At 65.0% G+C, this 20003-nt stretch overlaps 1 protein-coding gene and 1 non-coding gene across 2 annotated transcripts; one reads left to right on the top strand and one right to left on the bottom strand.

The window, feature by feature from the left end:
- Positions 1–1881: 1881 nt before the first annotated feature.
- Positions 1882–14576, bottom strand: SLC39A4 (solute carrier family 39 member 4). Its single transcript, XM_067560138.1, has 12 exons — positions 14367–14576; positions 10137–10421; positions 8862–9066; positions 8102–8340; positions 6306–6477; positions 5598–5770; positions 5113–5274; positions 4670–4777; positions 4537–4582; positions 3595–3747; positions 3131–3318; positions 1882–2028 (listed from the first exon to the last, which is right to left on the bottom strand). The coding sequence occupies exons 1-12, from the start codon at positions 14574–14576 to the stop codon at positions 1897–1899; spliced, it is 2073 nt and encodes a 690-aa protein (XP_067416239.1). The 3' UTR covers positions 1882–1896.
- Positions 4106–4178, top strand: TRNAR-CCG (transfer RNA arginine (anticodon CCG)). Its single transcript has one exon. It is a non-coding gene; the product is annotated as a tRNA-Arg (tRNA).
- Positions 14577–20003: the final 5427 nt, after the last annotated feature.

Here is a 20003-nt window from a genome sequence, read left to right as displayed (position 1 = left end):
TCCACGCCTCGCTATGGCGGGCCTAAAAACCCAGCTCTCCCAGGAGCAACGGACTGGCCTGGGGACGCTCGTGTGACTCAAGCGAAGGAAGCCCTGCCGGACATGGCCGATCACCTGACCTAGAGGGTGGTGGGGAACCTGTGAAAGCCAGAGGCATTCTGGTCTCTGGGGCGCTCTCTCTTGCAATACGTCTACAAGACAACACCACGCAACTGAAAGGCTGTCCACAGCAAGGGCCTGGCACTAACTGCGGGAAGCTACTGGGAGTATGAAGCTTCGTTCACAACGTGATTTTTTTTTGTGATTTTATTTCCTCCTGATCAAATCTGCCCTACACTCCTCTGACTTACAATCACTTCAGATCTTTCTGTACGTCATGGCCGTATTTGTTTGTTTGATCTGAAGCAGTGCATGGGGTTTGGGTGTGTGCAGGGACCTCATTGAAAGTGATAGAGCAGGTGCAGGTCAATTTCTTTGATATATTGACTAACCAATGAGCGTGCAGAGTCCAGCGGGCCGCACTGAACTCTGTCAGATGGCAGTTCTTAGGTTGCGTCTGGGACTGGGGATATTGGGGGCCGGGAGGGGTGTCCTACCATTACATAACCCCATGAGTGGCTGGCCAGAAGCACTCAGTCACTAGGTCAGGGGCCGCTTGCTTGCAGGAGGCTGTGCGGGGGCTGATCCAGGAGTGGGGGGTTCACACAGCAGGGCAGGTGCAAGCCAGGCTCCGGGAGTGAGGGATTGGGGTGACAGGGATATACCTGTCCGGGTTGCAGAGGGGAACGTCACAGTCCAGGACTAGTGGGCAGGGGGTTGGGCCCAGGACTGGAGGGCAGGGGGCTGGGGCCGGCAGGTAAGGGGCACCAGGCAGGCAGGCAGCTGGGCCCCAGGGCAGGGGGCATCAGGTGGGCACAAGGGACCATGCCCAGTATGGTTCTCACTGAGTGGCCTGGGCGCGTCTCTGCAGAGCCCATGGGGCCTTGGTTTCCTGGCTGCCCTGGACACAGAGGGGCTGCATGGCCCAGCTGCGGCTCGGGGGTTGCCAGGGCCACCTGACCTCTGAGGGCTGAGTCTCTGAGCCATCCCGCCCACCGCCGGCTTTGCCGAGCCTCTGGCCCAAGTGGCTCTTGCCCTGGCTGAGGGCCCGTGGGGTTGGTGCCGTGCCCGTTCCTGGGGACCGGCCCCGAGACCCGCCAGCCCCTGGCACAGTCTCCAAGCGGCTGCCGGAGGGGGCTGGAACCTTCAGCACTTATGGGCCCCGTTGGTGCCAGTGCCCAGGTATGTCCCACCCCCACTGCCGGGGCTGCCTGTTCCCCTGACTCTGCCCCCCGCACCCATCAGGGTGGGCTCTGTCCCGCGCCCTCGCAGACCCGGCCCTCGCCCACAAAGCAAGGCAGGGAGAGCGTCTGGGAGGCGGAGCAGTTTATTGTCCATGGAGCAGACGGGCAGGAGTGCAGGCTCCGCGGATGGGCTGAGTGACACGGCGGCACTGAGAGGGGCAGCTCCTGGGGTGGGGGAGGAGTCCCCCCTTAGATCTGTGCGGGGGTCGGGGGGAGGCTGCCCCGGTGACCCGCTTGCTGGACCCACTTCTTGCTAGGCTGGGCCATCCTGGGGTGGGGGGGAAGCTATTCCAGCTGTGCTTGGCTGCGGCAGGCGCCCAGGGCGGGGTGTGAGCAGTGCCACGCCGTGTGGGCGCCCACGCAGGGCCCTGGGGCGTTGCTCCCCCAAGAAATAGCATAAATAGAGAGGGGCTGTGTGCAGCACCCCTCCCGGCTGCGCGGCGTGTGCCTCCCCCAGCCAGCAGGGAGCCCACCCCTGGTCTCCTGGTTTGGTTGTGCCCCCCGCCGACAGCAGCCCCGCCTCCCTCTGGGTGCCAGGCCGGGCGCTGCGGGGTCACAGCGGGCCCAGGTCGTCCTCATAGAGCGACAGCAGCAGCAGGATGGCCCAGCCCCCCAGCAGGCCCAGGTTGTGCAGGACGAAAAGCAGCCATGGCCGCGCATCCTTCACGTTCATCATGGTGGGCAGCTGGAAGGGAAAAGGGGACGGGGCATGGCCTGAATCCACCGTGCCCAGTACAGAGCCCCAGCCTGGGCTGCGTGTGCCCGGCCCCCTCCCCCCCTTGCACTGCCAGGGCAATGGAGAAGGGGACTCGGTCAGGGGCTACCGCACCGCCCAGCCAAAGCTCTCCAAGCAGGATTCACGGCGCCCACCACTGACATGCAGCCACCTCTGGGGTGGGACCTGGCAGCTGGCTCCTGGCCACAGCAACGCTGCCCAGATAAATCCCAGCTGCAGGGGGGACTCGGGGAGGCTGACTGGAAGCGCCCACGTTGGGGCAGGGGAGCTCCCAAGGCAGCTTTGCTGAGTGCAAAGAATCAGGGCCCTGTGTTTTACTCCTCCTCCGAAGGCAGCACCCCCCTGGCGCTGGGCCGGGCACCACAGCCCCTAGGGACGCCGAAGGGGAGGGGCCCCTTACTGCATCCCCACCCCGCTTCCTGCACCGCAGCCCTTCCGTGTGCCACACTGGGATCAGCCCGGACTGGGGAGCGCGCACCCTGAACCACCCTGGCTTCCCGGGCGGGGCCCCCGCCTACGGCACGGCCCAGCTGGCCCACGGAGCTGGGAGAGCCGCTGACATCCCCCAGCAGGCAGCGGGAGGCCGGTGACGGGGGCAGACAAGGGCCGAGACCCCCGCCCTGCCGGGGGCAGCTCACCACGGGGGCTTTGGCGCTCTCCCGGCACAGCGGGGCTCGCAGGGGGCTCAGCGAGTGCGGCCCTGGCTCCAGAGCCGAGAGAGGGGCCCTCGGCTGGAGGCCGCAGCAGGTCCCCCCGGCTGGGCTCCAGCACCCGCCGGGCTCTCGCTGCCCTGGCCGCCTCATTGAATTCAGGGGAGACGTGGGCAGAATTTTGCAGTAATGAAAGCGAGGGGCACCCAGCACTGAGAGCCAGGCTACACCCCCCGAGCCGCTGTGCGGGTGGTGCCCCTCAATCCTGGCCCGCAGCCCCCCGCTCTCCCAGCCCTGGACTCCCCACACCCCCTTATTCCGCTCGAAGGGGACCCTGGGCGTCGGACTCCGACCTCTCCCTTCTCGAGAGCTGGGTCTCCCGCGGCGTGCGAGTCGCTCACCATGTCGCACAGCGCCACGTAGAGGAAGAGCCCCGTGGCCACGGTGAAGATCCAGGCCTCGAACTCCTGGCCGGTGGTCACCGAGAGCGCAATGTAGAGGCCGACGAAGGCGGTCAGGGCGCTGCTGAAGTTCAGAAGCAAGGCCTTCTTGACGCTCAGCCCGGCGTGCAGCAGGGCGGCAAAGTCCCCTGGCGGGCAGGGAACGAAGCCGCGTCAGGGGCTGGCTGCCCTTGGCCCGGGGCCGGCGGCGTCTCCCACTGAGCCAGCCTGGGCAGGAGCCGTGCTGACCTGGGCTGGGCCGGGAGTCACCCCCGCCCCCGGCTAACCCAGTAAGAGCGCGCTGAGCCGGTCCTGGGAAGCTTCCCGTGGGGTCTGGGCTGAACAGCCCCGGCCGTGGGGCTGGCTGAGCATCCGGCGACACCCCCGCCTCCCCCCGGGGCCCCATGCGCGGGCGAGCCACCCACCTAGCTCGTGCGGCAGCTCGTGGCACAGCACGGCCAGCGACGTGGCCAGCCCCGTCTTCCAGGAGGTCGAGAAGGCCGCCCCCACCGCCAGCCCGTCGGCGAAGTTGTGGATGGCGTCTCCAATGGTGATCATGTAGGGGATCATGCGCTGCTCTGCAGAGCGAGGGGCGCGCGTCAGGGCCGGGCAGGGAGCCGGAGCCTCTCACCCGCCCGTGGAGAGAACCACGTGACCCGAGACCCCAGCCAGCCTGGGGTCCCCTGCCCCACCCACCCAGCTCGCCGGGATCCCCCCTCCTGCTGCACCGGCTCAGCCCGGTTCCCATCGGCCCTGGCGCCCGGCTCTGACAGCAGCAAGCGGTGGCTGCTTTAGAGGACGGGTCGTGAAGCCCCAAGGAGCCGCCGAGGCCCCGGGCGGGAAAGGCCTGGCCTGGCCACACGTGGGGTGCTGGGGCCGAACGCAGGCAAACCATTGCCATTGTATCACGGTGTGACAGGAGCCTTTCCAACAGTGGGCCCAGTGGCCTAATGGATACGGCACCAGCCTCCGGAGCTGGGGATTGTGGGTTCAAGTCCCACCTGGGTCGCTCCTGGCTGACAATTATGTCGGCTTTTCCAAAGCCCAGATGTGTCTCTGCAGGGCTGAGCCCGCCATGGGGCAGGGGCAGAAAGGGGGCTCCTGGGGAGCTCCCTGATGGACATGGACTGACCTGGGAGCCCCAAGCCATAGGGTCTGTCCTGCCTGCCCAGCCCCCCTAGGCATGGCAGCCCCATGGATTCACTCAGCTGCTCATTCCACCTGGCCTAGCCCCGCTGGGGGGGTCTGGGTCTGACTGGCATTTGGGAGGTGATGGGGGGGGGGCAGTGTCTGACAGGGGCTCAGGGGTCATGCGGGAGGTTGCTGAGGCTGGGGAGGGGCACAGAGAGGCTCGCTCATTCACTCACCCCGGCTGCGTCTCGGCTTGCCAAGACTGGCTTCCTCTGCGGTGACCTGGAGGAGCGAAGGACAGAGGGGGAGCGTGAGGCACGGCTGCACCGTGTCTCGTGCCCGCCCCGCCCCGGTGGACTGGCCCCTTACCAGGTCGGCCTGCGAGGAGCCTTTCTCCTGCTTCTTCCTCCTCTGCTCGTCCTGGTAGAGCTGCAGGGACATGGAGTGGTCGTGCGGGTGCCCCCCGCCAGCCTTCTCCTGCCGGAGCAACACACACGGCTCACCCCGTGACTGACGGGTAGCGGCCCCCAGGGCCCCCCGGACCTCCGCCTCCGGGCCACGGCAGGTGCAGCAGCCACACAAAGGGCCGGCACGCCAGGGAGGCAGCCGGGCAGCGCTGGGAAGGGGTGTTCGCTGAGACGCAGAGCTCGTGATCCCGTCCCAGCAGCACAGCTGCCCTGGCGTCCCCCCTCTCCCTGGGCATTGGGGGCCAGCGGTGACTGCTGGGGAGAGCCCCCGCCCTCCTCAGCACACCCTTCCCCGCCCCACCCCGCTACCCCTTCTGCCCCCACCCGGCCCCGTCAGCCCCGCACCTCCTGATCCTCGTGCCCCAGGACGCTGAAGAACTTCTCCAGGAGGAAGAAGGCATAGAGGCCGCCCAGCACGGCCAGCAGCTTCCAGGTGGCATCCCGGGTCCCGACCTCCTCGGCCCCGTGCGCATGCCCCTCGCTTGCGTGCGCGTGCAGGCCCAGGAACTGCAACGACAGCGCCACCGCGTCTCAGCCAGGAGGGCAGGGGGCACAGGGCTTGCTTGTGCGCTCTGGGCCCCCCACCCCCCGTGCCCGCTCACGCCCCAGGTCTAAACAAACACACCTGCCAGTGCCACACGCCCACGGGCAAACTCCCCTCACACTAGCCAGCGCTTATCTGCACACCCACGGGCCCACTCAGCCTCCCACGGGCCCACACACCCCTATGCACACCCATGTGCCCACATGCACACGCACGCCCCCCCCCCACGCACACCGCCGTGCACACTGTCCCCGGGCAGCGGGGCCCCGCTGGCCCAGCCGCTCACCTGGGGGATGAGGTGCAGCACGGCGTCCCCCGTGAGCGAGCCCACGGCCAGGCTGATGAAGCCCTGGATGACGTAGGGGTAGACGCTGGCGCAGGTGGCGCAGAGGAGCAGGGCGATGCCAACCAGTGCGCACAGGCAGATCAGCAGCGTGGCCAGCGAGCCGTAGAGGTACCCTGCGCAGAGAGCGGGCGTTACCCACCCCGGCCCGGAGCCCCACGCCGCACAGGGCGGGAACGCAGACATCCCAGCCGGCCCCGGCCGCGCCTCCCCTGGGCAGCTGAGGCAGGAAGGAGCTGGGGGGGGGGAGGGGGTGCCAACCCTGCAGGGCACAGGCCTCGGGAAGGGGCACACGCCGCCAGCCCCTGGCCGTTAGCTGCTGTCAGGCAACGTGGCCCCCGCCCTGCCTCCCACCATCAGGCGCTGGGAAGCGGCCAGGTCTCCGTGCACCCCGGAAGCTGCCCCTCGCTCTAACCCACAGGCACCGCCAAGCCCAGCCGTGTCCTGTTGGAGCCGCTCAACCTGACGGGCCCGGCATCCTCCACCCCCCGCCAAGTCAGCCCGACAGACCCCCCCTCTGCACTGGCATCCCCTGCCCCACCCCACCTGGCCAGCCCAGCATCTCCCCTGCAGCCGCCCCCCCACCCCAGCTCAGCCCAGGGCAGGGGGGCCCCAGGAAGCAGCGCAGGAGCCGGGCAGAGGGAGCCTCACTCTCGGCCACGGTCAGTCGGCCGTCGGGCGCGCTCTGCTGACGGATGGCGCAGGCCCCGCTGAGCTGCTGCTGGATGAGCGCCGGGCTGAGGCCGGTGAAGTCGGGGCCGGAGATCCCGGCGGCGGGGTCGAGCCCGTAGATCTCCAGGAGGTGGCTGGGGCTCAGACACAGCTGGAAACAGACAGTCAGCAAGGGACGGTGTCAGCGTGGGGGCAGCCGCGCCTGAGCCCTGGATCTGCCCCACCGAGCCCCTCGCCCACAGCACCGGAGCCACTCGTCCGGTGGATAGGGCAGCTCCAGGGCTTTGTCCCGGCTCCCAGTTCCCCAGCCAGGTTCAGCCCACCCCACGCAGGTTTCCTGGTTCTCAGCTGGACCTGCCCCGATCTCGCAGCCAGCCCAGCTCCCCGAGCGTGGGGCTCTCGCTGACAAGTTGCCGGGGCTAGCGCCCTTTGCTTCCTGCCACGGGCACCCGCCTGGGTTGGGGGCTGCCAGCTGCAAACCGAAAAGCAGGACCCGAGCCCCTGCCCCCAAACTCAAACTGAAATGCCCCGATCCTGCGGCTTTGCCCCCAGGCCTCTCTGGCCAGCCAGGCTCCTGCCCGGAGCCACCAAGTGCCCTGGGAAAGGCTGTTCTCACAGCCCGGGGAGGAGAGCGTGGCTAGAGGGAAGCTGGGAGTCGGGACTCCTGGGTCCTTTCCCCAGCTGTGGGAGAGGGGGTGTGTTAGAGCAGGGGATGGGGAGCCTGGACCCCTGGTTTCCATTCTCTGGCTGCAGGGGGGAGATGGTCTAGTGGTTGGAGCCACGCATGGGCACTCAGGAGCCCAGGGCTCGTCTCAGCAGACAAGTCACATCTCCGAGCACTCAGGGGTACGGCCGGGAGACACAGAAATCACAGCAGGCTTTTCCTCCTCCCGGGGAGCCCAAATACATCGCAGGGGGGGGGCACCCGGGAGGGGGAAGAGCTAGGGACGCTAGAGGACAATGCTAGCCCAAGAATGAACGGCCAGGAACAAATTCCACCTGGCAGTGAGAGGGTTTCTCACCGCCAGGGGCTGAGGTTTGGGGATAACGGTGGGGTGGGGAAAAGCCACTGAATTCGGTTCAGGAGAGAGCTGGACCCGTTGCTGACGGGTGGGGACAGGGCTGGGCAGCCCCGGGCTCTCGTCCGGTTTGTGTGGCTGTTCCTAAATGTCATGCTTCAGGGCATCAGCCAGCCACCGGCGGGGTCAGGAAGGCATCTTCCCCCCAGTGCATTCTGGGGGGGGGGTTGGCTTTTCGGGAAAGGTGGGCTGGGCTGTGGCTCTAAGCTGGCACTGGGCAGCCTGTCTCTCGGGTGCTGGGCTGGCGAGCTGATGCCCACATGCCCTGGGTCTGACATCACGACGTGTGGGGTCAGGAAGGAATTCCCACCCCCCCCCACCCCAGGTCAGACTGGCAGGGACCTTGGGGGGTTTCTCCTGCCTCTGCAGCATGGGGTGTGGGTCACTCGCCAGGATTATCTGGGGGCTCCCACTTAACCATTGCCCCGCCATCGCCCCGCCGTGGTGCCCCTCGGTCCCTGCTCGTCTCCCCGGTGGGCTGCGGTGCCTTGGGCTCGTTTCGGTTGGCGGGTGCTGGCGGGTGCTGGGGGCCTGTGATACCTGGGAGGTCAGGCTATGATCCGGCGCCCTTTGGCCTTAAACCCGACGACTCTCCGGATGCCCCTGCCAGGGCATCAGTGCCAGAGAAACCCTGCCCTGGATCCCGGGTCCCTAACGGCTCCTCGGCCAGCCGGCCCGCGGAGAACAGCAGCCTACCTTGTCCCAGACCAAACTGGGGTCGTCCGGCTCCCCCTGCCCGGGGAGGCTCCGTCTCAGCCGTCCGGCTGCACCGCTGTGGCGTGGGGCCAAGGGATCCTCGGGGTCGGTGTGGTTGGCCTGGGGAGCTGGTGCAGACTCCTCGTGGAGATGGTCGGTGGGGGCAGCGTCGTCATGGTTATGGTCTGCGTGCTCCTCCTCGGACCCCACGGCCAGCCGGCCCATCAGGGCGGTCAAGCCTGTCACACACCAGCCCCGTCACCCGCGGCTCCCAGGCCAGTCGCAGGAGCTGCCCCTGGAGCCCCTCGCCCGCACCGTGACTGCAGCCTCCTGCCCCATCTGCCCCCCCGGGGGGCTCAGAGCCGGCTGGGGCCCGGGAGGCTGGTGCACCAGCTCTCAGGGGTGCAATCAGGGTGTCTTACTGCGTCACACTAGCAGATTGGGGGGGGGGGGCGGAACTGGGTGGGGGGTTTCCCCGGGGGGCCTCTCAGAACAAGAACCCAGCCCTGGCTCTGGAGCGGTGACGGCAGGACGGAGCTGAAGGGCTGGCAGGACCCCATGGGGCAGGGGCTCAGCAAAGCCCTGGTCGGGATCAGCTGAAGAGCCGCCCCACCACAGCTGTGTCCCTGCCAGCATCCCCCGAGGGACCCAGCCCGCCCCGAAACCCCTTGCGAACCCCCAGGAGGGGCCTGGCGCAAAGGATTCTGGGGCTGTGCGAGGAGGGGGGGAACCGAGCCCTGGGTGACCCACGGTGACTCACCGTCCAGCGTCAGGTTCTGGGAATGGTTGCCGTAGCGATGGAAGATGTACCCCAGGAAGTAGTGGGGGGGCGGCAGGGCGTGGAAGCAGTCCCCCAGCAGCGCACGGTACGCCACCGTCACCAGCACCCGCCCGGCCACCTCGGGCGCCACCCGGCCCGAGACCTCGGCGCTCGCCTCCAGGACGCGGCGCGCATCCAGGCACGGCTAAGGGGAGGACAGGGCAGCTGAGCGCGTCTTCCCGCCCGGCCCCACCTCTGCCCCCGCGGGGGGTTCAGCAGCGCGGGGCATGGGACACACGGGGGGCAGGAGAGCGAGAGGGCGCCCACCAAGAGGCGATGAGCCCTGACACTGCTCTCCTGTGGCTGCGGGGGGCAGACCTGGGCGTCTAAACCAGGTCTGACTCCGGTTTGTGCCCAAGCCCTCTCCCCCACTTCTGTCCACACACAAACTAGTCTGAACTGGGTCAGCCACCACTCAGGACCCGGGTCCTAGGACCCTGCTATGGGGGTGGGCCAGAGCCCAAGTCCTGCTGTGAGTCGGGTGCCAGCCCTGTCACTTTGCAGTGTGGACGGAGCTGAAGCCGCGGACCCGAGTCAGGAGAGCTGTGCAGTGCATCACGGATGTGTCAGACCCGAGGCCTGCAGCTGTCAGCCCGGTTCTACGATGCAGTGTGGACGCGCAAGAGCAGGCTTGGAAACGCCAAGTCCATGAGCCCAGGTCCCACAGACAGCGCAGCATCAACACACCCTAAGCACTGCCAAATACAAATACACGCTAAGGCTACGGCAGCTGGCCCCGGGAGGCAGTTTGCTGAGTTCTGCGTGCGTGAGCAAGTGTTCCGTCTTGGCAGAACCGCTTCAGTTGCTGTTTGGGTTCTGCAAGGTTCTGAACTGATGGAGCGGTGCAAGCTGCAGGAGTCTGCTCTGCGCCAGAGTCAGCTCTCGAGACAGAGTAGCTGCCTGGGAACCGGCTCAGATTCCCGGAAGAAGGGATTGCCCCGGGTGCTGTTTGACACCCCCTCCCCTTATCCAGGACTGGTGCAGGTGTGTAAATAAATAAGTTCCACTCAGACTATACCCAGACCCTGTGTCACTCCTTTCTCTTCCGCTGAGAAGCTGCGCTGCAAAGCGCCGGACACGTGCGGCCACTCGGCCGAGGGTGACGCACAATCATAAGCAGATCTGATTCCCTGCAGTAGGGGGCAGCAGTGAAACACACACACAATTCCCCAGCAGCGGGCAGTGACACACACACACCCGGGCGCGCACACTTACCTGGTGTCTGTCTGCATCTCTGTAATTCTCCCGCAAGCCGCCCAGCAGCTCCGCCACTTTCTCCGGCGTGGGCCCCGCAGCCGGATTCCCGCTTGAGAAGCTGGTGATGAAGGCCCTGGTCTCGCCGGCCCACTGGCCGCCCTTCACGGCAGCGCAGGTGGCCGCGGGGTCGGTCAGGTAGAGCAGCACGCCGGCGCAGAGCGGCAGGAGCTCGGCGGCCGTGAGGTTGGCGTCGCCCGTCCCTGTCCTGCCCACAAGCGTGAAGACGTCCGGCCCGGCAATGCACTGTGGGGAGAGGGACAGAGCTCTGCACAGGCCCCGCCGCGGGCCGGCGCACGCCATGCCACACTGAGCACCGCGCTGGGCCGGCAGACTTGCCACTCATGACGGGCTGTAAATACGACATTGGCGGCCCGCTGTGCCCTGCCACACCCGCCCTCGCTCAAGGCTCATCCGCGCCGGGGGGGATTGCATGGGGGTAACTACCCCGATGCCTCTGCGGGCTGGGGAGCCCCTGGTGGTGACGTGCGGCACTGGGGCGACGGGGGGCATTTTACCCCAGGTTCAGAGTGGGGCGCCCTGGGGCAGCGAGCCTGGGACCCGAGGAGCCTGGGATCCCCTCCGCTGCCTGCCCAGCTCCAGGCCGTTGCTGAGTTGCCGTGTGAGGCTTGGACTCTGCTTCTTCCAGCTGGCCGCAGGGAGATGGGGAAGGGCCTAGGCCGACGTTTTCCAGCCTTTCCCGTCCAGGACCCTCCCCAGAGACCTCAGCCCCCTTCAACAAAGCGAGAGGGACAGGGGGGTCGGGGCCCCGGGCCACAGTCCCTGGCTGAGCTCCTGGCTGGGGGCAGAAGCCCTCGGGACCACAGGGCCTCCCTTACTCTAACACTAGTCTCGTTCTGCGTCAGAAGAAAACGGCTCTTGCTGGGGCTGCACCACGGGCCGGGGCGCTGACAGCTGGGCCCACAGCCTTAAAGTCCCCACGGGCCCCTAACGTTTGGCCCCTGAATGCATGGCCAGATTCTCAGACGTGCTGAGCACCCACAGCTCCCAGGGCAGTGGGCACCGGGCACCCGTGGGCAGCAGGCCGGTTGTATTTGCCACTCCGTGCCTCAGTTTCCCCTGTGTCAGGCAGGGCTAATGCTGGGCTCGCTCCCTCCAGGGAGGTGGCAGTGAGCACACGCACAAAGCTCTGGGGAGGCACTAGGCCCTGCGACACCCTTCAGTGACACCCGGGACGTGATGCTAGCGCTGGTCACACCGCGTCCAGGTCAGGAAGGGACCCTGCTGATAACCTGGCCCCAGGGTAGCCCTGTCCAGGGGGAGCATTTGCCAAATGAGCAAGGTTGGGTGGGTGGGACTGAAGTGAGGACGCAAAGCACGCTGCCTGGAAACCGGCTAGCTCCCTGCACACTCTGGCTAGTCACTGGGTTCATAGAATCATAGAATATTAGAGTTGGAAGGGACCTCAGGAGGTATCTAGTCCAACCCCCTGCTCAAAGCAGGACTAACCTCAGCTATATCATCCCAGCCAGGGCTTTGTCAAGCCTCAGCTTAAAAACCTCTAAGGATGGAGATTCCACCACCTCCCTAGGTAACCCATTCCAGTGCTTCACCACCCTCCTAGTGAAAAACTTTTTCCTAATGTCCAACCTAGACCTCTCGCCCTGCAACTTGAGACCGTTGCTCCTTGTTCTGTCATCTGCCACCACCGAGAACAGCCTAGCCCCATCCTCCCTAGAACCCCCTTTCAGGTAGTTGAAGGCTGCTATCAAATCCCCCCTCACTCTTCTCTTCTGCAGACTAAACAAGCCCAGTTCCCTCAGCCTCTCCTCATAAGTCCTGTGCTCCAGCCCCCTCATCATTTTTGTTGCCCTCCGCTGGACTCTCTCCAACTTGTCCACATCCTTTTTGTATTGGGGGGCCCAAAACTGGACACAATATTCTAAATGCGGCCTCACCAATGCCGGTTCAGCTACGGTGCAAAAAACCCCGGCGGCAGCGAGTCTCAGAGCCCGGGTCTGCAGCCTTGGGCAAGCCAGCTCGGGCTCGGACGCCCAGGGAGGGGGGCAGGGTTCAGAGCCCAAGCGTCTCCCCGGCTATTTTCAGCCCTGTCACGTGAGCCCCCAGCTGTGGAGCCCGGCTCTGAGACTCGCTGCCACGGGGTCTTTTTTTCGATGTACCCAGTGCGGGGTGAGTGTACGCAGCTGGGCTGAGCTCCCCTTCACTAGAGCCCCGCAAAGTCACGGGTATCTGCTTTATCTCTGCAGACGTCCACGTGCACGGCTGCGGATATCCACGGACTGTTTTTCCGCAGCTGGTGGCTCGAGGGCGGATCTCAAAGGCAGGGAAGCAGCTGTCTGCAGCTCAGAGCCTTGGCGGCTGCCTCCCTGCCTTGCAGATCCAGGGCTGGGGGGCTGGCCGCCCATCAGCTGTTCCGTGGGACCCCCCCACTTCCCACTGGCCACCGATCAGCTGTTCCGTGGGGCTGGCCTCCGACAGCTGATCAGCGGCAGCGGCTGCCATGGGGCTGGCCCCCAAAGAGCTGATTGGGGTGGGGGGGGCTCAACAGGTGCCTGCGGGTGCGGACGCCAGAGAAGCGAGAGAGACTGCGTGTGGCGGGTGGGATACAAATTGATTCTCCAGGATGCGGATCCAGCTTTTTGTATCTGCGCAGGGCTCGCCCCTTCAGCCAGGCAGCCCCGGCACCCAACCTCTTCCGGCCTGCCCCGCAGCCTGGCAGAGACCGGAAAGTCCCTTCTGGAGGGCGGCGCGTTGCCGGCAGCTCGCAGCCAGCCAGCAGCAGGTGGGTAGATGGGCTGATGCTACCCGCAGCAGCGGGGCCGGCTCAGACGAGGGCTCAGGACGCACCGTCCCACTACTGCATTAGCGGCTTCTCCGCTAATTTCATTTCTCATTTGTCCCCTGCCCCATCCTGGCGCTGCCCCAGAGGGACGGGCCGGCCCGCGGCCTTCGCGGGGTTCAAAACTAGACAAAACCCGTGTGCCCAGCCCTCTGGGGCTAGCGCTGTCCTGCGAAATAACCACCACGCACACTGCTACACACGCACCACACATGTGCACACACGCTGCACACGCACCACACATGGCACGCACACATGGCACGCACACATGGACACACTGCACATGCTACACACACAACACAGGTGCACACACACACACAGCACCCACACGTACACACAACACAGGTGCACCCACATGGACACACTGCACATGCTACACACACAACACAGGTGCACACACACACACACAACACAGGTGCGCCCACATGGACACACCACACACACACACAGGGAACACACACACACACACACACACATGCTGTGTAGTGCACAGGCCCGACGGCCCCCACCTCGCCCCCGAGTGAAGCGAGCCCAGAGAATCCTGAGCCTGGTTCCCTTGTGATGCAGCCAAGCCCCCAGTGACGTCCTGGGCCATTTCCCTGAGCTGAGCCGAGGGGGGGGTGGGAGGGGCTGGATTCAGCCTATTCAATGCTAATAACGCAGGTCGCTTCAGTAACTCCAGCCCTGGGCAAACGGGTCTGAGGAGCTGGATGCAGCAGGGGCCAGGCTGCGGGCCGGCACTGCCCTGACAGCCCCTCGGTGCTTGCCCCAGCCCCCATGCAGGTCCCTGACTTCCACCCCGCTCATGCAGCCGGGCTGCCTCCCCTCAGAAGGGGATTGAACCGCCTGCTCCGTCTGGGGGCATTTCAGAGACAGGCCGGGGCTAGCCGAGGCCCGGGGGCTGGGGGGAAACGGGGGCCGAGCGGCTGGTTCTGTGTCTGGGAAGAGAAGCCCCGGGGCTACGAAGCGCTTGCAGGTGTTTAGGGCAGGGGCGCACGGGGTTAAGCGATGGCAAACAGCAGAAGAACAAAGGCGCTGCCACCTCCCACCGGTGCCCCTGCCGGAGAGGTCTGTGGGATGGCCCTGAGAGCGCCCGCCAGGCCAGGGCTGCCCCCGGCCGTCGGGGAGACGCTCCGCCGGCCGGATCCGTCCCTGCACGACCACGCTGCCGCCCGTGCCCGGGACCCCCATGGTAACTCCCATCCCCCTGACGCCGGGGCCGCAGCCTGCCCGGGACGTCCCGGCGGGGAGCCTGCGATCCCTGCTGCCTCGGCCCCTCCCGCCCAGGCTGGAGTTTGACCCAGGCGCTCCCGAAGGAAGGCAGAGGAAGGAGGGGACGGGGAGCGAAGCGCGCCGGGCTGCGGCGTTACCTTTCCACACGGCACTGCCGGGCACTGCACACGGGCCGCCACGATACTTAAGAGGGAGTCCAGGGCAGCGTGGGGCAGAGAACCTTCTCCCGACGCCAGCAGGGCCCACGCCATCTGCAGCGCCTGCTCCTGGCCGGCCAGCGGCGCCCCTTGCCCCAGGCACACGGGCCCCCCCAGGCAGAGCAGAAGCAGGGGTGCCAGGAGAGCCATGACTCCCCCGGGGCTGGGGGCCAGCATCCTCGAGGGCCGCGCCGGCCTGGCGAGACGCAGCTGCTCCAGCCGGGCTCCCCGGGGCCAGCGAGCCAGGGCTGTGGGGAGCAGTGGCTCTAATCTTGCAGGTATTTGCAGCCGCCGCCTGTGATTGGCTCGGGGCAGGATTGCCTCAGGTTAACCATTCCACAGGAGCCGTCCAGCTCTGCAGATCCTCCCGCGATAGGGGCAGGGCAAGTGGCTCCGACTTACCCAGCCCTGTCCCAGCCCCTCTGGCGAGTTCTCTGCCAGGAGAGCTGGCACGGCCCCACTCCAGCACCGTCAGCAGGGCTGCCCCAGCTGGGAGGAAATGAGCAGGCAGGATCTGCGCCGATTGCCCAACACTGGTGCAGCCGGACGGGACAGCTCATCCGCCCGTGTCACCTGCCCCTCGACGGGGAAGGACAGCCCTGCACAGAGCGGCTGCATGGGCTACGGGCTCCTGCTCCCAGCCACTCCATTCCCCTCTGTGCCTTAATTCCCTCCCCTGGATGGCGACTCCCCACCCCTGCCCCACGGGGCTCAGGGTTTGGGAACGCCCGGGTGTGTTCTGCTGGAGACAGGCGCTTGGCTCTGCCCTGGCGAGCCCCCACCTCCGCACAGCCCCAGGCACACAGGCCTCGTCAGCCCCAGCACGCAGCACAGCCGGGAACGGGCTCCCGAGGGAAGTGACTCATGCAGGGTCATGCAGCGAGTCGGTGCAGAACTGGAGATTGAGTCTAGGACCCCTGACGCCACAGCCCTCTGCTCTAACCACTAGGTCATGCTCCCCTCCCTGAGCCAGGAACCCTCTGACTCATCCTTCCTGTGGCTCTGCCGGCTAGTCCCCACTTCCCTCCCAGAGCCGGGGACAGAACCCAGGAGCCCTGGCTCCCAGCCCCCCAGCACTAGACCACACAGCAGATTCCTTTGTCTCCCCGGTGCCGTGTGAGGGGAGAGAAGCGTACATTCTGGGGTGGGGCTGGAAGGGTCCCCCCTCGTATCATGAGCAGTGGAACTGGAGTCGGAGGGCCAGGGAGGGGCTGTTGTTGAGGGGACATGGGTGGAACAGGGGAGCTGGTCCGTGACCAGTGCAGCCATGTGGCCACAGCAGGGCCCAGGGTTTAATAAAGTCCCACTTGCTCAATGTACCCCGCACTCAGCTGCCCTGTTTGCCAGCCCGACACGGTGCCAGCACCAGAGCGGGGTGTCCTCTGCAGGACGGCCGCTGGCAGCGGGAGTCAGGAAGGTCGGTCTGACGGCCCCTGGAGCCCTGGATTTTGCAGACCCACACGTAGCCCGGCGCTGGACCTGGTGGAAAGAGGCGTTCCCGCTGCACGCAGACCCGGCCACGCAGGGGGATGACAACAGGCCACGAAAGCTGTTAGTTAACCGTGCTGGGGAACAAGGCAGAGAGGGCTGCCCCACGGTGACGCTCGCAGCATCCTAGGGCCCTCGGGCTTCCCAAAGCGAAGGGAGGGGGGCTAGACCCCTATGTTACTGCCTTACGCACACGCGCTGCTCCATGCAATACCACACAAGCCCTCACTCAGACCCGGCTAGTCTGCCCCTGCAGGAGCGGCTGCCCCAGGAAGATGATCTCACGTTAGACCCTTGCTTAGACGAGGGGCATGCCGTGGAAACCTCAGGAGAAAGGAGGGAAGCCCTGGGAGGCAAGACACCCCCCGGAATACATCCCGTGAGACAACCGCCAAGGGAAGCAGGTGGCCAGCGTTCCAGTCCCCCCGTGAGAGGCATTTACCGGGGGACACGGCAGAAGCGGGGAAAGGGGTAGCACCCCGGCCCAGGAGAGCACTGCGCGGAGCGTGGCGAGTCCGACTGTCTGAGCAGAGGGATGCACTCCGATGGGGGGAAGGGCACATTGACAGCGATGATGACATCACGACTCTCTCCTCGAGTCCGAGAGCATGTCAGACGCGGGCTGCCGGGACAGGAAAGCAGCCAGGGACAGCACCAACCGGCGTGCACCCAGCAGTGGGAACAGGGGAACGCCCCGCGTGATCTCAGCTGGTTAGCAGGGCCTCCCGCCACGTGACTCCTCGGGGGAACTGACTCAAACACCCTCTTACAAAGAGCAGGCGCAACCTACTCGCGTACGACGAGCGCACGATGCTGCCTGGAGGGACGTGTGACCTCAGCGCAACTAGCCCGAAAAATAACAGGCGCCACCAGGTGAAGTTTTCGGAGGTGGATGGCAGACACCACAGACCCCTCTGGGGAAACAGCCACGGAGCTGCTCAGGGCGCAGGGCCAGGATTTTGGAGCTGCCTTGCAAGAAGCAAAAGGAGAAGAGAGACTGGTTTAAAAGCGCCCGGGGCGGTTTTCAAAGGCAATGGGTGCCTGGAAGGAAAGCTGGGCGGGGAAGCTGCCCCCACAGAAGAACCTGGGCGCTGAGCGCGCAGGAAAATTCCAGTGGCACCACGCACTTCAGTTCACAGGAGCTTGGCAATCTGCAGAGCAGGTGTGTCCTAGACCATGGAGAGGCCCATACAGCCAGAGTGAGCAGTGTGGTGCGGGTAAGAAGCCATCAGGCAAGTAACACATCTGCATAGACCTAAAGCCACTGGCCAGAGCATTCTAAAGATGCCCACGGCTGATGGCTTCTTGCCAGAACTCTCCAAAGCCTGAATCTTTGTGGTCTGTGGGGCAAGGAACTGGGGGGAGGAGGATAAAGAGTCCAGCAGCCGGACAACCTTTGCGTCACCACCTGGTCGCTACTGATGGCTGTGAATGCCGATGGGCATAAACCCAGCCCCAGAGGTGTTCCAGAGAAGGCTCAGGTAATGATGCCTGCAGTGACTCACGCGCGTGAGGACCAGCCTCAGGACAGACTGCTAGGAGCCGGGCACAGACCCCCAGCCGGTTGTTAGTTCTATCCTTCGATTTCACCAACCAATTATCCAGTGTAAGCGCCTCAGGCACAACAACAGCCCGACCCTGGAGTCACAGACAGGTCCCTTGGAAACCGGGATCTGTCCACCAGGGGAGCCTGCATGTGTGATAGCTGGTCCCTCACACCAAGGATCACAGCAATATTCAAGTCACACCCCGGCCCGAAGAACCAGTCGCATTCCCCAGGTCAGTTGTACCTTAGATCTCACCCCATAGACGGTGCCTGTAGCTATGTTGCTATTAGCCTATAATAAACTAAATACTGATTTGTTTAAATGGGAAAAGGACAGCAGAGAGTTCTCTGCCAGGTTGGAGCAGTAACCACAGATACACGGTTACAGTCGTATGTTTCACAAAGTAACAGAAGCTTGTATGTTCAGCAAGCTCTAGATATCCTTGAGGACGAACCTATCCTGGAGCACTGGGGATCTCTTGCTTCTGCCTAGAAACCTTGCCCCGGAGTCCAAGCAGCACCAGGATCCAGTTCCTTCTTGTCAGGGGTTTTTATCCCCCTCTTCTCTTGTGATCTGAGCTGCAAATTCACCTGATGGGAGGAATCCACTTGCACGACTGATCATCACAGATGGCAGAGCAAAACAACCGTCTTTTGTCCTCTTTATCGTCCCACAATGGTCCATCTGGTGTCGATGGGCCATTCCTAGGGGGCAGGACATCGCACCTTCTGCCGGAGACCAGCACTTCACAGTAGCTAACGTCTCTTTTCTGCCTGATGATTTACAGTCACAGAGCTCATGAGCCAACCCCTTCACTCTTCCCTTCAATAAGGGACAGGAGTGAGATTAATGCCGGCAGCAACTTACAAACATTCAACAAACATACTCCTAGACGGCTGATCCTGACCTGAACAATACTCTCACACAGGCCAGCCAGATGGGTTCCAGCCCAGAGTTGTCAGGGTTCCCTTGAGACGTGGTGACTTTGGCATGATCTGTCACCTGTTCTGCCAGCGTCACAGCTCACACAAGCAGCGGAAGGGCTGCTGGGCTGAAAATAACTGCAGACGATATCCTCCAATCCGCCATGCAGGTGAAGGGGGAATGATACAGCCCCGGCACAAGACCATGTCTGAAAATGACAAGCTTTTCTACAGCGATGCAGGGACAAGATCACGACACTCCGCCCAGACACAACGTGCCTGGCGCTGCACCAGGCGACACACGCAGGGCGTCTGCTCATGGCAGAGGGACTGGAAGCAGATCCCAACAAGCCCAAAGCAGTCAGATGCCCAGCTGCAGTGGATGGGAGAGGGGCAGCGCGCTTCATAGGAATGATACGTTTTCTGTCCAAGTTCTGCCCACATCTGGCCGCAGGAAGGGAACCCAGATGTCAGCGCACACGGCAGGATGGCGAGTGGGAGTAGGCAGGGCCGCCCTCCCCCCCACAACCGCAAGCACTGGACACGCTGAAAGAAATGATAACGGATGCCCCATCCTGGAGTAGCACCAGCCATCGCGCCTGGTTTTGTCTCCATGCTGGCTGAGGGACAAGCAGGGAACTGTTCGTTTTAAAGCTGGATGAACGAGTTCCTACCAGTGAAGGGAGACCTGGTGCAGCCAGCAGGATGGAGACACCCTGGAGGGGAGATGCCGGCAAACAGCGATAGCCACGGACCCGCCGGCGCTGGAGACAGGCGCTGCTGTGAGGAGCCAGCCAGAGATGGCCGAAGGAGTGGACGAGCGGAGTCCTGAGCGGCGCAGCGGGGCCGGTGACTGCACGAGAGGACAAGTTTGTGACGCTTGGGGACAGAGGGAACAACCCCGAGCCGTGCCGCAGGGCGGGAGCAACCTGCACACGGAGACAGGGCGCCGGGAGGCAGAGGCAGGCCATGCCCGCCGGGCAAGCAGCCCAGCCCCGGGCTGTGTAACCGGCCCAGTCTGGAGTAAAGCCCCGGCACCAGTGGGCCGGGCGCGGGTAACCCCTGGCTGAGGGACCCTGGGGCGTCAGTTAGTCGTGTCCAGTGTTGCTAGAGAAACGTCTGTAACCTCGGGAAGACGTGTCAGACCCGTGGACGGGGCATCGGAGGCCCTAGGCCAAGCAGCGCGCAGAGTTTAACGGCCTCCGCCCGATCCGCCCGACCCGCCCACCGCGTCGCTCGCGGCCCCTGGAACAGCCCGACAGGAGCCTCGCCGGGGAAATCCAGTAAGAATCCACGAAGCGGGGGCCGGGCATTTCACACGCTGCGGACGAGCCAGTCCTTTTCCTGGCCTGGGACCGCAGCCGAACCCAGGAGCCCAGCCCCGGCCCAGTGCTTCCCCATCCACCCTGGCCCCGTCTTCCTCCGGAGCCCAACGGGAGCCCGTCCCAGCGTCCCGCCCTCGCTGACGACCGGCTGAGGCCTGAGCCTGGCGGCCATCTGTGGGAAGGAGAGTTCTGGCCGCCTCGGTGACCCCGTGGCAGGCGGGCAGCTGTCGTTATTCCTCTCCGCCTTGGGGCAGCTGCAGAGCCACGTGCACCGAGCAGGGGGAATGGCTCCCG

Source organism: Emydura macquarii, unplaced genomic scaffold, assembly GCF_026122565.2.
Source record: "Emydura macquarii macquarii isolate MOO-44397 ecotype Brisbane River unplaced genomic scaffold, CSIRO-AGI_Emac_v2 contig_2246, whole genome shotgun sequence".
NCBI lineage: Eukaryota > Metazoa > Chordata > Testudines > Chelidae > Emydura > Emydura macquarii.
The sequence above is the reverse complement of the archived record's forward strand: the minus strand, read 5'-3'. Positions and strand labels throughout refer to the sequence as shown.

Excerpts from the sequence above, each read along its gene's own strand:
- SLC39A4 (XM_067560138.1), bottom strand. The coding sequence starts at position 14,576 with ATGGCTCTCCTGGCACCCCTGCTTCTGCTCTGCCTGGGGGGGCCCGTG. Across the intron at positions 3,748-4,536 it reads CAAGCCGAGACGCAGCCGGG|AGCAGCGCATGATCCCCTAC; the intron begins GTGAGTGAATGA and ends CTCGCTCTGCAG. Across the intron at positions 3,319-3,594 it reads CGAGCTGCCGCACGAGCTAG|GGGACTTTGCCGCCCTGCTG; the intron begins GTGGGTGGCTCG and ends CCTGCCCGCCAG.